This window comes from Vipera ursinii, assembly GCF_947247035.1.
Source record: "Vipera ursinii genome assembly, chromosome: 3".
In the NCBI taxonomy this organism is placed as follows: Eukaryota; Metazoa; Chordata; class Lepidosauria; order Squamata; family Viperidae; genus Vipera; species Vipera ursinii.
This window is the reverse complement of record NC_139516.1, coordinates 134,620,773-134,636,925: the sequence shown is the minus strand read 5'-3', so window position 1 is coordinate 134,636,925 and position 16,153 is coordinate 134,620,773. Positions and strand designations below refer to the sequence as shown.

The 16,153-nt window shown below is 35.4% G+C and overlaps 1 protein-coding gene across 1 annotated transcript in view; it reads left to right on the top strand.

Moving 5' to 3' along the window:
- The window catches only part of CDH10 (cadherin 10), a gene marked incomplete at its 5' end in the record, with an annotated part of 98,588 nt that overhangs the window by 68,554 nt on the left and 13,881 nt on the right, over positions 1–16,153 (top strand). The window contains 4 exons of the mRNA XM_083358091.1: positions 537–704; positions 8,661–8,848; positions 11,438–11,691; positions 14,881–15,017. Coding sequence (XP_083214217.1) covers positions 537–704; positions 8,661–8,848; positions 11,438–11,691; positions 14,881–15,017 — 747 coding nt within the window. The remainder of the gene's footprint in view (positions 1–536; positions 705–8,660; positions 8,849–11,437; positions 11,692–14,880; positions 15,018–16,153) is intronic.

The following is a 16,153-nucleotide window of genomic DNA, read 5'->3' as shown; positions in this document are numbered from 1 at the left end:
TGTTGATGAAAGCTCAGCAATAAAGAAGATTTTTGTATTATATCCCGGAGTTCATCGTTTTTATTTTTACTGATTTCAAATGTCTACACCTGGAATTCCAGTTTTTAAATTTATTTTATATATATATATATATACATACACATACATATACACACACACACACACACACATATATTTTCCCCTCTTCCTCAAAAGTTCCCTGCATTTATTAAAATAAACACATGAGGGAGTATGTTATGCAAAGATTACCTTCCTTTTTTTTTACTAGTTTACTACTTTAGAGAGGTGGTTGTTTTTGTTCTTAATTTGCAGAGCATTAAAAAAATATTCCCTCAGTGTCTGAACTTGCAGACTCAGAATTGCTGTTTAATGTATAAACTTCTGCTTAATATATAATTGCCACTATTGCCTACTTGTAATTTCTGTGTTCAATGTATTCATTAAACAGTGCTTGGCATTTTAACATTCTTTTCTAGATAAATAGACATATTGTTCCATACAGAGTGATGACAATTTTTTGTTTGTTTCTTTTTCAGGCATTATTAGAACAGCTCTGCCAAATATGAACAGAGAAAACAGAGAGCAGTATCAGGTTGTTATCCAGGCAAAAGATATGGGAGGCCAGATGGGTGGATTATCAGGAACCACCATGGTGAACATCACCCTGACTGATGTCAATGACAATCCACCTCGATTCTCACAGAGTAAGCTTCCTTTAATTGTCCTTCTGTGCTGCAAAAAAATATCAGAATGATTAGGCAACTACCATCTGGTTTAATGTAAAAAAAAATCTAGTTTATGGAGCACATACAAAAAAGGCTTTATCCACAGATTTATTCACCATTATTAAAAAGTAAAATGACATGTTACGGGAACAATTTTGTGAAGAGGAAAAACACAGTTGCAAAGAACAATTGCTTAATATTGGATAATTCTTAGCATAATGGCCGAGAATGATATTCTTTTGCCCTCCCTCCTCCATGAAAGGAATGGAAGAAATAACAGTATGTAAGGGTTGGAAGTGATCTTGGAAATTATTTAGTTCAACTAACTACACAATATAGGAATCTACTGCTTCAGCATCTCTACCAGATGGCCATCCAGTTTATACTTCCTACAAAGAAGGGTCTGCCACCTCCCAAGCAGTCTGCTCTATTGTTAATCAACTCTTACTGTTAGGAAATTTTTCCTGATGTCCAACTGAATTTGTAATTAAACCCATTGTTCTTTGTTCTCTTTTCCGGAACAATTCTGCCCCATCTTTTACATGATAACTAACCAGATAATTGAAAACAGCTATTGTATCATCTTGCTCTTTTCTCTTGTCAAGGTTAAACATATCCAAAGTTTCCAATTGTTTCATATAAACTTGTGCTTTTCCCCTTTATAGATACCTTCTATTAATTACTAATATATATTAATTGTTTTATTAATTTTTTCTTCTGAACATACTGTAATTTGCCAGTTCCTTTCCTAAACTGTACTCTGAAATGAATGTTCTATAGTAGGTACAGTCTGACCAAAGCAGGATATGGAAGAATGATTTCTTCTGAGCTTGACTCTATAATAAAAGTTGCAAAAGCACCTATCTGTTTACTGATGTTTGGAAGTTAATAATTTAAGCAACATAAACCAAAATATGAATGCTTTTTGTAGCAAAACAAGGGTTGTTGAAAGATGAATACAATTCAGAGTTACAGATTGAAAAAGGAAGCTTACATTCATCAGACTAAAGCTATTTAAAGAAATCTTCAAAGAGCCATAAATACAAGGCCAAATGTACATAGTTAATATAGTTTAAGGTAGTAGAGAGCTTGTTAACGCATTTCAATTTTCAAAAAAATACTTCAGGAAAGTTTTGGAAAGAGCTATCTTTGTCTACTTCATTTCTTTCTCCTTATTCAGTTTGTAAAATCAAACAGCAGGAGGAAAGGATTCAAGAAGGTATTTGCAGATCCATTCCCAATGTTTCTCAAAAGTAATTTTTGAATAAATAACAACCACTCCTTTATGAAAGGAGAATTTCTGCAGCTGCTAATGCATTGCTACATCACATTTTGAAAAAATATCAGAGGCAAATAGGAGAGCATGTTTTTAACAACAGTTTTTTTAACAAAAATAAAACCATAGACTTGGGAAATGGTATTTGGACCATCAGGTTCAATTCACATTTAGGTTATTAATTCAGGCATCCCAGATGTATTCCATAGATCTCTCGGGAGAGTGTGGAACGTAATCAATCTTTTTTCACATTTTATTTACAACACACGTAATAAGACTACAAGGCTGGAAAAGCCTAGTCCACAGGTCTGCAACCCGCGGCTCCGGAGCCGCATGCGACTCTTTCAGCCGTCTCCTGCTGCTCCCAGTCCTCTGCCATGTGCATTCCCCCCAAAAAAAAGTGGGACTAAAAAAGTTCAACCAATCAATTCAAATATGCAGGGTAGGTGCATATCTCGCCTTGGCTCCACTCTTCAAACCCTGTTCTGCGCATGTGCGCATGTGCACACATTTCAGGTTGCTGACCCCTGGCCTAATCCCTCCTTATAGCTTCCTTATGGCAGCTAGCCCTTCACTAGACTAATTCATTTGACTGATAATAAAAAAGGTTGAATTTCTTTTATAGTCTCAGGAAACTGGTCAGTTCTCTATTTTGTGATGTCAGGATGCTGCTGGAAGTTAGCACTGCACACATTTCTCTTCTATTTGTTTGAATTCCCTCCTTTCCCTTTACTACAATGTTCGTATATCTGTTTGTGGGTGTAATGTATTGGGGTTTTGTCTTACTAAAGAGTATCGCGTGGGGTTAATTGCTAGAAGGTTGTTTAAGCAGGGAAGCTGGCTAACGGCTCCCAGTTCCTCAGACAACCCATCTCCAGCGCTGCCATTGGCTGCCTCTAGGGCGGCAATAGGTTGCTTTAAACCAGGGGTCAGCAACCTGAAACAGTGAAAGAGCCACTCGGAACTGGTTCCATCACAAAAGGAAAAACTGGGAGCCGCAAAAATTGTGTGCGCATGCACAGAACAGGGTTTGACTGAAGAGTGGAGACAAGGCAAGATATGCACCTACCCTGCATATTTGAATTGATTGGTTGAACTTTTTTAGTCCCACTTTTTTTTGGGGGGATTGCACATGGTAGAGGACTGGGAGCCGCAGGAGATGGTTGAAAGAGCCGCATGCGGCTCCAGAGCCGCGGGTTACAGACCTGTGCTTTAAACCTATTGGCCGCCACCTAGAGGCCAGGGTATAAATAGCTGCATTCGCAGCCCTGTTTCCCAGTTCAGTTCCTGCAACCAAATAAAGAATAATTCTTGCTGAACTCACTCATTTTGTCAATCAAGCAACGAACCCAGTATCTATCAGTGGGTCTTCAGTCTGGGTCTAGAAGCTAAGCCTAGTTAATCCAAAAAGACATTGGGCCTGTAAACTAGACTGGGAAATGGAAAAATATCATGGAAGAGAACAGTGCCAAATCACTCCTCTAATGTTGCAAAGAAAACTGCATGATTGTGTCAAATCAAACTCAATTTGAGGGCCTATTTACTTTTATCTTATATATGAACTTGGTAAGATAAACTCTCTTTTTGCTAAAAGGCATTTTTTAAAATTAAATATTCTTCCTTCCCAGTTCCCCTGACAGCCTTTTTATTAATGAGGCTTATATCATGTTAAAAGAAAGTAAATGAATGGGCTTGTGAAAGGAGTTGATTCATGTAAGTGCTAAAGGCCTTATTGATTCCTTCTTAAAAGAGAATCAATAGTATTTGTGTCAAATGTGAAACTGTACACTTAACGTATCTTATCTCTTGTCTGATTTTCTGACTTGATTATGGATCAAGAGGACTTCTGAAATTGGAAGACCTTAGACAGTTTATTATCAGAATCGGGTTGTGCTAGTATTAATGACAAAAAACTAGTCACATTTATGGGCACCTTTCTGAAGCCTTGTGAACACAATCGATAAATGACAAGTCTTTTGAGTCAAAAACAAGTCAAGTCAAGTATTTTTTTTGCTGGAGATATTTTCAGCACTAAAAAATTAAAATGTAAACTTTTACATACCTTTTCTCCCTTTTCTTTTCTTTTTATCCCCACAACAGCCCCATGAGATGTGCCAGAAAAACACCACTTCATGGAAAATCTATTGTGTGCTTAAGTCTCCTTACTTGCAGATAGATTTAGTTAATGCTCTTAATACCTGCGTAAGGTTATAAGGATTTTTTTTAATTATTATTGTTTACTGCTGGACTTTTAATTCTAGTGTTTAGGTTGAACAGCTCCTCCCTTCTCCAGCATTTTGTCATTAGTTTTATAATCTTTCCGCAATTTAATGCCTTCTAGAAGTGTTGGATACCATTCCTAATCAAGATAGATCTAAATAGAGAAAGTTGTTTTAGAGTGTGTGCTTAATTTACAGAGAGTAATGGGATAGCCCCTGCATGTCATAAGCATGGTACTATGTAATATGTTTTGCTTTCATAGCTCCATTCACCTTCTGCAAAGTAGAGTGGAGAATATTTTAAATATTTTCCTAGGGAGTCAGAAATATTTCCAGAATTGTCAGGAGTGGGAGGGAGCTTCCTGTAAAGCAGCTTAACCTGTCTGTAACTGAACTGGAATTGGAAGCCCATAAGGTTTACCAGTGGGAGTATAATCTTTCCACCTTATAGTGCTATTCGAATGATGTAACGTCCTATTAGCAGCATCAGGAAGCATTATATATGAAAAAAATGTTTCTTACTGGTTGCCAGCTGTGATTCTCTTGCCTATTTTTGACAGCAGAGGAAGTAAGTTTCAGGAAGAAGATTTTTGCTGAATAAAGCATAGCTTTATTCAATAAATCTATGATTCTTCCACCCACGATTCCTCTCTGAGATTTGAGGAAGTTTGTACCGCATTGAAAATATTTATAATGATCTTTCTGGGGTTTTTTTCCCCACAAAATCCCATTTCTTCTCATGAGGGAAAAAAGAAAGAAAGAAACAACTAAGTTTGTTGTCAGCAGTATTCCAAACGAGTTCAAGAGCATTCTGCAAAGTGTTGTATGGTAATTCATGCATTGCGTGTTCCTTAAGAAGACATTAGGAAAACCACTGAAATGGAAATTATAATTACATAATATTTACCTGAATTTTAAAATTACCCATTTTGAAAATGGATACTAGAGAATGAAGTCATATTTCTCTGAAATTTAATCTATTCATTTTGAAAAGGGAACATTTAGGGAAAGGGAACATTGAGCAAGTCAATTTATTTTAGAAGAAATCTGTGCCTAATCTCTTGCACATTTTTTTTACCAATTTTCATGTCATGATGTGTATAGAATGTATAGTATGTATATATGTGTGTTATGTATGTGTGTGTGTGGATAGATATATACTTTAGTTTGACAGGAGGCAGCAGTTTTTCATTTTTAATGTGTGCCAGTGTGCTTGCAGTAAAAATGATAATAAAGGTTATTTTAATATTATATAGCTATGTTTTAATGGTTTTTTTTAAAAAAAATGCTGAAAAATTGGTTGAAAACAGCAGAATTGAATGTAGAATTGATATTGGCCAGATTTCCGTACTCCCTTGTGTCAAATGGAGGCAAATCAAATCTGCTTGAAACAAGTCCTTGGTTTTAATTACACCTCATGTTGTCCCTGACTACTACAGTTCCTGACTCTTCCAATAGGAAAAATGAAAATGAAATCCCAACTGATTGCTTATGAGACAGGAAATAATAAAACACTTTTTTTTTCTTAGCAGAGAGTCATGGATTGGTGCATAAGCCGCTTCGATACTGGCACAGGAAATGACACTCTGTGTCTTTATTAAAATTCTTTTATAAATGTTCTTTTTTCTCAAAGTAGAAGCAAGGATGGGTAGTTTCCTTGGAATTTCACCAGGGGATTATGGTGGTTCCGTTGTCTTTGTGAGAGAGGTTAAGATAGAAGCTAGAGGCAAGCTGGCTATGGTAACTTTCAGACATTGCCAGCTTCAACCCTCACAAATTACAAATACTTTTGAATACCAGCAGGAGCAGTTTCCTCTTCTGTATTCTGGATTTCTTTTGAAAGTCACAAAATGAAGCCTATTCACTTCAAGTGAGTTGAGAAGAGCAGTGCAATTTGGCAGCGCTATAGAAACTGCAGCTAGAGTTATAAAAAAAATGATTGATTGTGATTTTATATTACTTCAAGGCTTTCAGAGCTTTTTAGCTCCTGGAGGCAAAGTGCAAATAAAGAATAATAATGGTAATTTATAACTTCCCTCAAAAATCTAGGTGCCCTGCTTGTTTATGGTCTAATGAGGCACAAAAAAGGAAAAGGGAAATAAAATATAAAGAAAGGAGTGCTAGAAACTTTCTCTCACACACACATTTCTCTCTGTGTACTTTTCTTCATGATACGACCTAGCCTCAGTATCTTACAGATTTCTTTAAGAAGCCAAACTATCTTTTTTTTAAAAAAATAACAATAATAATAAAATCCTTTCTTCTTCATGCCTTGCCTTGAAACTAAACATTACTGGAGTAGTTTGATTTTCAGCAAACTGGCTTCTACTGGAAGAATGGTTTTCCTTTTTCAAAATAAACATTTTCACCAAATTTACACTCACTTGAGGCTATTGCTACAAGAAATACAGATGGGGATGTTACTGTTCAGTTTGCCTGTGCCAGGAGAGACAGAAGCCCACACAGAGAAACTTGGCTTTTTTTGTACAACACATGCTACACAAGAGAAACCATCAAATACTGCAAATTGAGGCATGACTCCATCAAAAACAAGTCCAGTACAAATTGTGCTGTAATGAAAGAGAAATGCCCAAGAGCAATATTTTATGACTCTGCAGACGCTATTAATTTCCTTGAAATCCTACGAATCACTTGCAGTGATTTTTTTTTCCAAAAGCAAGTTTTCAGTATCAGATTGGAATGCAGTTCCTTCTTCACCTCACCTTCTTATTGAAAGCACTAAAGTACTTCAAGGAACCAGGGGGATGTTGGAAAAGACACTGGCAAAATCCAGGTCAAATCATCGCCTGCAAAAATTAGTGGAACTTGCAAATGATTGTAGTACTTAGATTTGATTTTTTTTTTAATTTTTGACTCATTTTTACTTTAGCTGAAACTTATGAGGATTAAACTTAAGTGCCAGAATACATTATTGCAAATGGTAGTGCCAGGTTGTTTGCCCCTATTTAAGAAAGGACTTATTCAAGTGAAAGTTGATGCATGCTTGTATTATGGTTACTCAAAACTGAATGGGGTACTGGTTATTTTTGTAATTGCAGTACCAACCCTCCCCTCAGACACAACTTGAGAAGAATTGCTACAGTTTATTTATCCTTTTACAGTCAAAACTTAAAATGAGCGCAGCTGCGGAGCCTCTGACAAGGAGCTAAACCAAGCAGTCCTCATAATGAACCTTAAGAATTTTACCATTATCCATTCGCAAATATACTGTCTCCTCTAAATCTATTGGATTGCATTGCTATTTGTACTTTCTCTTTAGTATTTTACTTATTTATTTGCAAATGATTATTAGTATTCATTTGGGTCTATCCTTAAAATACCATTTTGAGAATTGCACTTAGCAATTGCACTTACTGTAAAAACCTACTTTATTACTTCATATTTTTTTTAATTTGACCTGCCACGCAGTGATGTATTGTGGCTGGTTAGGTACTTGATGATAATCTAACGGTATGTGAAAATACATTCTCCGGTTTTTTTCACCTAAAATACACTTCTGTTTATCCCTATTTTAGAATTTCTCGGGTGATGATTTGGGTTAATCTTGTCACTGCAAAGTACCCAAAGATTCTGTGCTTTGTTACTTTTTATTTCTGCTCTTACACATATCCCCAATCGTACTGCAACCTCCCTGTGCTTTATGAACCAAAAAAGGTGTCCTTGGAATTAAGCAGAAAGCTTGTTTCCATTTTTTAACTTCTCAAAAGAAGGATTTGGCTCTGACTGGAAGACTCAAATTTTATGAATCATTAGGTTTTGGGGTGTTTTCTTTCAAATGCTACTGCATTTTTTCATCAAAAAATGCAGTAGCCTGTCATTTTTTTTCATCTCACTTCTATTTAGCCAATAGAGTGTGCATTGGTCTTATTTTTCAACTGTATATATGTATAATAGTCACCAGCTATAGTAGCCTGCAGGAAAAGCACAATCTAGGCTTTCATGAGCTTCTGATAAACTAGACAAAAAAAGATTGGGAGAGACAGGATGGTATTTCTTGATCACTGCATAAGTAAGGTAGAGCAAGAGTCTTTCAGCCAGTCCCATAAGCCTTTCTTGGACATTTCCTTTTCTTTTTAAGTATGTTGAACAATACAATGATTGGAGGGAGGATTGATCTATGGAATAATGTTTCAACGTAACATAATTTGAAATGCTGGGAAAACAAGTTCTTAGACTGCCCAATAGGATTAGCAGACTATATTTAGCAAGCCACTAAAGTGCAAGTTTGCTTTTGGAAGAGTCCATTTGAAAGCATTGACTCTGTAGTTAAGTAGAAACCTGATGCTCTTGGATTTAAATCTATAACCTTCGTCTGCATCATTCATTTAAAAATAATTCATAAGTTTCTTGGGCAAAGCTATCATACCAGGGTCTTAATCAGATTTCTTTTACATATTACTGATTTATTATTCTTTGCAGGTTCAGTCCATCTACGCATTCCAGAATCTTCTCCAGTTGGCACTGCCATTGGAAGCATTAAAGCCTCTGATGCTGACATTGGAAGAAATGCAGAACTTGAATACAGAATTATTGATGGTGACGGAAGAGACATGTTTGATATTGTAACACAAAAGGACACACAGGAAGGCATTATAACAGTACGAAAGGTGGATATTTTTCAATGTGATGCATTGTGTGCTTGGAACTACTAACCATTTAGTCCTTGCCCCCACCCACCCCCCAAAAAGCAAAAACATGAAAAATGCTCACAATTTGGTTTTGTTTTAATTCACATTCCTTTTTATATAAAATAATTTGGTGCACATATTGTTAACACTATATATTGGCAATATTATGAATAAAAAAGCAACAACAAACTTTTTTTCTAATGCTAGTTATATTTCAGATGTCAGTGTCAGTGTTCTTTTTTTGCAAGAGCTTCAGGTGTGAGTGTATCAAGTGAGGGTCTGATGGTTCTTGTGATGGGACAGGTGTGAGTCATCATTGAGTCTTGTGATGGGTCTTGTAATGGGGAGGTTACATCAAGTCAGGGTCATTGAGAGGTGAACTGCTGATGGGAGGGGGAGCTTGCATGGGTTGGTTAAGGGTCGGTGCTGTCTGGTTGGCTGTGTGGTTGTTTTGGATTGTGAGGAGTTTGTAGGCTGGTTTAGGTCAACGTGTCTGTTGATGGAATTGTTTGTGGACTGTCAGGCTTCGATGAACTCATGAGCATGGCAGGTGGTAGTGTGGCTGATGTTTTTTGTATTGGTCCATTCAAATTGGTGCTGTTTGGTGTCAGCGTGGGTAGAGATCAAGGATTTGGGATTGTGGCATTTGACTTCCAACCATTGTTTGTGAATCCTAGTTTTTAATTGAGGTGATGTTTGTCCCACATAAATTGGTTGCAATGGTTACAGTTGATTTTGTAGATCAAATTGTTTCTTTCATCCTTCTATATCTTGTCTTTGGTTCTGGATAATTCCTGATGGCTGTGGGTTTGTGGGCTATTGCTATTCCTAGGGGTTGGAGAATTCTGACTGTCATTTCTGACACCCCTCTTGTGTATGGTAGGGTTAGTTTTACGTGGTGGTTGGCTATGTGGTGTGGTGTGCTTTGGGTGTTGTCGGAATATGTGGTTGCTTAGATAACAGGATCTCTGCCATAAAAGACTTTATTTGAATGACACCTGGAAGCTTCTTAGCAATCAATGCAGCCCAAGTAGCACCAGGAAATAGTGTGAAATTTTGTGCCAGCTGTAGCTTGTGGATGATCTTCAAGGGCAGCCTCATGCAGAAGCATTGCAGCAGTCCATTCATGAGGTAGCCATGGCATGAATGATCATAAGAAGGAATCTAACATTTTCTAAACATTTATCCATTCCCATCACAGATTGATCCCTACAAAGGTATAATAAATAAAATGTGGCTTTGAAACTCCCTATCCAAAATACATTGATGCCGGTATGCTTTTACTTTGGCAGTGATGTATTACCAAATTGCAGTGATGAAGAAGTCATCAAAAGCTGTTCAGAAGAACTTGGTCTTTGCATTTTCTATAAAGTCTTCAGAGAAGGACATTAAATTAATTACAGACATCGGAATCTTAGCTTAGTAGGCTTATGTAACATCAAATGCAAAATATTTAGGAAAATCATCTGGCTTCTTAAAGGACATGTGCCTGATGCTTGTTCAAAGCCAAGTAATTACAGACATATTTCAAACAGGTCAACTGGAATTATATTGGATGACTTTTCTAATCAGATGTCTTCTTTGATGGCTTCCCTTCAATGCCTGGAATTCACATTATTGCTCTGCAGTGTGTATAACCCTATGCAATTCTAAAACCTCAATTTATTTGAGATATATTAATTACAATTCAGGATAAAAATCTCCTGGAAAATTACATTAAAATGCCAAGGAAGAGAGTCTTAAGATAATATGGGAAAGGAATATTTATTTCCAATATAATGACTTCTGAGTAAATGAGAAGATTTAAGCACAGTGTTACTTCTTGTGTGTATTTTATTTATGTTTAAATTAATTCAAAGGTATTCACCAAAGAGATTCTGGGTCCATTTTTTAACTATATTTTCTCATAGCTTTTTTCACTCCTTTAAAGTTACAAAGAAATCGTAACATAGATATTTTTCCTGTAATACACAGTATATGCAAACACACAAACATGTCCATATACACATGTAGACTATCATACAGCATATAAATTTTAACTCCAAGCTTTATTATCTCTTCATTTTTAAAAAGTGATAAATTGGGCATATGTATTTTATATTAAAAAAACTATTACAAAATTCATTGTATATTAAATCTGTTAAGTAAGGTATCTGTCACCTAAAGTCAATCTGAACTTTGTCTTTTTTAAAGGCACATTCATTGTACTTTGGAGAATGAAATCAGTTTTGGTACAATTGGTTCACCTGCTTTTCTGCAAATTCATTATTCAATCCTATCATGAGAAAAGTTGCATTGGCTCCATTATTAAAAGTACTGGCTTACATCATAGACTGCATAATATAACTTGGAATATAAAATTTTGACTTGATAAAATAGTATAATAAAAAAAACATAAATAGTTTCTGTTTTAACTACAGGACCCAGCACACAACTGACCTTTCATGAAATGGAAACAGTGCTTGATATACTTTTCACGCTTTTTTAAACCATGTGTCATTTTGATATCTGAGATTCTTCTGTGTCATTGTGTTAATAACTGTATTTATTTATTTACTTTTAATACAGCCATTGGACTATGAGAATCGAAGGCTATATACTTTGAAAGTAGAGGCAGAGAATTTGTACGTTGACCCACGCTTTTATTACCTTGGACCTTTTAAAGATACAACTACTGTAAAAATATCTGTGGAAGATGTGGATGAACCTCCCATATTTAGCAGATCTTCATATCTTTTTGAAATACATGAAGATATTGAGGTGGGCACCATCATAGGCACAGTCATGGCACGAGATCCAGATTCTGCTGCAGGCCCAATAAGGTAAATGCCAGAATCCAAAACATTACAGTTTATAGGAAGATGAATTCTTTGTATCACTACTTAAGTTCATACTTTTGTTGTGAGTGATAAAATGTACAGAAAACAATGAGAAAATGGAGCATCAGATCACTATTTAATTTGAGACATGTGAGATAATCTTGTGCAGGCATATTGCAGCCTTAGCCAAATAAGTGGTCTCCAGACAATACTGTCAGTATTGGATAATGGGGAAAAAGTAATAATTTTGTTCCATTTGAAGTTCTAAGATCTGTTGTCCCATGATAACTGCAAAATATCAGTTTGAGAAAGGCTGATATATAGAGCATAACCTAATGCCCAATAGTGCAGCCTGCTTGCTTTTAATAGAGGTTTATTAATAGAACTGAAACAGGCATTACTAAATGGAAGGAAATTGCCAGAAATTCACATTTGAAATATACCCTTTAATTTTAATGTGAAACTTGCCATTGTCTACTTGAAGTTTAATTGATCTGCATCTCAATTGGCCAATATCAAATATGAAAGTTCCTAGGTTGTTGGCAAATAGTATCATTGTCTGAAATCTCATGCTAAATATTACATTTTATATAGTAGTACCTGATATTTAAATATAATCAATAATTAAATATAATTTTCCAATACTAAAATATAAAAAAGACAGTTATTTCATTTGTTATATCAAATATTACAGCTCTATTATTAAATTTAAATATAAAATCCTCAATGAATAGTCACGTAATAATTTCACATCAGCTCCATGGCTTGAATTTCTTCAAAGCATGTTTGTTTTCTTCTTTGTTTTTCCCTAACAAGAAATGATGAGATTATTTATTACTATCTTACTTGACAATATAGTAAAACTTCAGTTTAACTGATCATTTCTGGAGAAAAGGTATCCATAAAACTAGAATGCCCATATCTACATAATTGACTTAATTTATGTCAAGTGCACAATTATAATCACATTAGTAAATTTTACCAATTGTCTAGAGAGAGGGTTTAAAATTAATGGACTTGTCCATTATTTTCAAGGATGAAGTATAACATAAATGTTTATGCAAAGTCTTTAAATAGAGTTCCTTTAAATCAGAGATTAATTGACATATAATCCAACAACTGTGACTTAATGATGAAAGCTGATTGGCTTTGCCCAAACTTGAGTTCTCTGAAGAGTTTCTTTTGCTTGCATAATGTCAACATCTGTGCAGACATTTTGGATAGTTGTAGAATAATAAAGGTAGTTCAGCATCAGTTAAGGAAATGCATGAATAAATGAAAAAAACCTGGACAAATCATTACATGCAAACCTGGAAAATACTGAGCTTGTGTCATTCAAATGGCAGCTTAAAACAGAGGATAAACACATGTCATTAAACTAAAATACTAAGTCAAGAGCTACTCATAAATTCATGCTAGTGTAGTACTTTTATTAATTTGGAAGCCCCTAATATAAATGTCCCCATTCCCTATGAGGATGTCTTTTCATAATCTAAAGATCCAAACAGCCATTATTGGAGATGGGCAAAATAACTGTCCATATAGTTTGTGTAGATCTTCTATTGAAAAAGGGAGATTAAATAAAAATAAGCAACATAGTTTAAGATCAATATGTTTAGATATTTCTACATACTTCATAATTGCCAGAGATTTAAACATTTATTTTGTCATGAAATATATCAACACATTAGTACTAGTTCCAGTGCATTTTTCTGTGTAGTCTCAGAGAAGAACTATGGTAAGATTTAAACTTTTACAAAATACTCTGTAGGTGAATAATGAACTAGAAATAGTGATCATACTGAAAGGCAAAGCTCCCTATGCATTTTAGGCAATTTGCAGTGATAATAGGTGTATTTCAGAGTAAGAGCCATAGGGTTTCATTAGATCTTTCCAATTATTATATTTTTAACCAACAGGTAATAGGGTTAATAAAGGTAAATTACTGTATTTATCAGAGGGAAGCAAAAGTTGCTATTTGCCAATTAAAGTACAATAAGTGATTATTATGCTTCCTGCCAAAACTGTCTTTTTAGTGAATAGAAGAGCACTTGATGCAACAAAACCGTTCTTTTAAAAAGGAGGGATTAAATATAAGCTCTATGGAACAGTGATTATATATATTTAGGTTAGCACCGTGTATTTTTTCAACATTAGCAAATCATGTAGAAATTACCTTTTTATGATATACTTCACTGCTACCTTGTGTTTCACAGTTAAGATGCATTGTAAAGGCTGACTGCATGCTGTTGCTGATATGAACATTCTCTATGTTTTACTGGAAATGTATTAAAGAAATCTATAAAAGAGAAAGTTCTCAGTAGAAAAAGCACATGGACCTTTTCAGGTCATGCAGAATCAAACTTTAAATTTTTGCTCCATCTGCCAGCATCACGGATGCTTTACTGTATTGCATCCAGCTCTGAATTCCCTTGACAGTACTGTCTATGAAAGGGATAATTGGAAAATCCATAATATTGTGACCCTCTGTTGAATGCCACTAATTATGAGGGAACATCAGTAAGATTTTTGGTGGGGTACAACCTTGTCCTTGCTGTCACATCTAGTTCCAACCAGATGCAGCTTAAGCTTTATGGATACAAACATCTTTATATTCAGTCTGATTGACCAAACTGTCAGTTCTAAATATGTTTAAGTCTACAAATGCCAGTTATCTCTGATTAATTTTTATTGTCACAAACTATAATATTGTCGCTGTTCTAATTATTGCATCTTGAGCAAAACAACTTCATGATCTCAGTATTTGACAGGAAGGCAACATATAGGGCAGGGGTGTCAAACAGCCGGCCCGTGGGCCAGACGCATGATGTGGAAGCCGCGCCCACCCCATTGCCCGCAATGGCAAAACTGTCCCGATACGTTACGCAACATCATGTGACGTCGCAAGTTTGACATGTCTGATATAGGGGGTCGAGATCATCAAGATGATCAACATTGTGCCATGATGCAAGCATATTGAATATCTATGGGTGGTTGCCACTCATATAAAGGGTATTATTTTGAGATTTGTATCTCAATACTGTCTCTCTCTCGCTGGTTTTAATGCTTTTTAAAAGCTGCTGACAACTATGTTACTACTCTCAATTAGAATAACTTGTAGTCACAAAGGTTATATGTGGTATATATGTACTTCTCAACATAAAACTCATTTTTCTTCCTACCAATCATTAGGTTTTCTTTGGATCGTCACACTGATCTTGATAGAATTTTCAACATACATTCAGGAAATGGATCTATCTATACTTCTAAGATGCTTGACCGAGAAATATCACAGTGGCACAACCTTAGTGTAATAGCATCAGAAATCAGTAAGTTCATTATTATTGGTGTATATATTTTATTTATTGGGTCTAGAGAAAACTATCTTAGCTGGGTAATACTGTTTTGTTGTCCTCCAGCAAAAGGTATGTGTGACAGTTTTTTTTCCTTTTGGTACTCTCCATGGGGTTTTCATGGCAAAGATACTGGAGTGGGTTGCCATTTCCTTCTCCAGTGGATCTCGTTTTGTCAGAACTCTGCTATGACCTGTCCGTCTTGGGCATAGCTCATAGCTTCATTGAATTACACAAGCCCCTTTGCCACAACAAGGCAGTAATCCATGAAGGGGGCAGCCTTACCTAATTCAGCACAATTCAAATATGTGAATTGTGAATTCAGTTCACATTTCCCTGGATACCCATGTAGCCATGATGTCATACAAAAACAAGAAAAGCTACTAGAAAACAATTTTTCTTTCCTTTTGGAAATGTTAACTTCTGAATCATCTCCATTCATATTCCTATAACGGCTTGGCTACAATTTATTTTAGGGAGGGATTTTATTCAGCACTATAGTAGAAAGGAGAATTTCATTGCACTGATGAGTCTATATTGTTTCATTATCAAAATGGCTATTTTGTGGGCTGTGAAATCATTAGCAATTTTACCCTATTTAAGGCTGTCTTGATATGTGATATCAAAGGTTGGTGATGCAGAGAGGAAATTGGAAACTAGCAAGTTTGGATAGGCTGAAAAGGGATATAAAACAAGAATATAGTTGTGTTCTTATCCAATTGCCCTTCACTTTATTGGAGTTAATAAAAATAATACCCTAATCAGATATATCTTGGAATAACTTATAATAATGTCAGTCTAAGACTAAGAATTCTGTGGCATCAAATATAGTTTTCCTTGAAACCAGAAGAAGCAAATTGTCCTTTATGCTGCTTCGTATCTTTCAAAAGTCTCAAAAGAAACTGTTTACACTTGTATGTTTGACACAAAACAGGGGGCCTAAGATGCTTCCTGCTCTGTTTTAAACTGCCAGAAACTTTAAAATAATAGATTTAAAATTTTGGCTCTGTCCATTCAGCTGAGATTGATATCACTATTTTCAGCCACATTTTCTTTGGCCCTGAGTTGAAAAAAAAAATGTAATCTCTGGTCAGTAAACTGTTATTCACCGC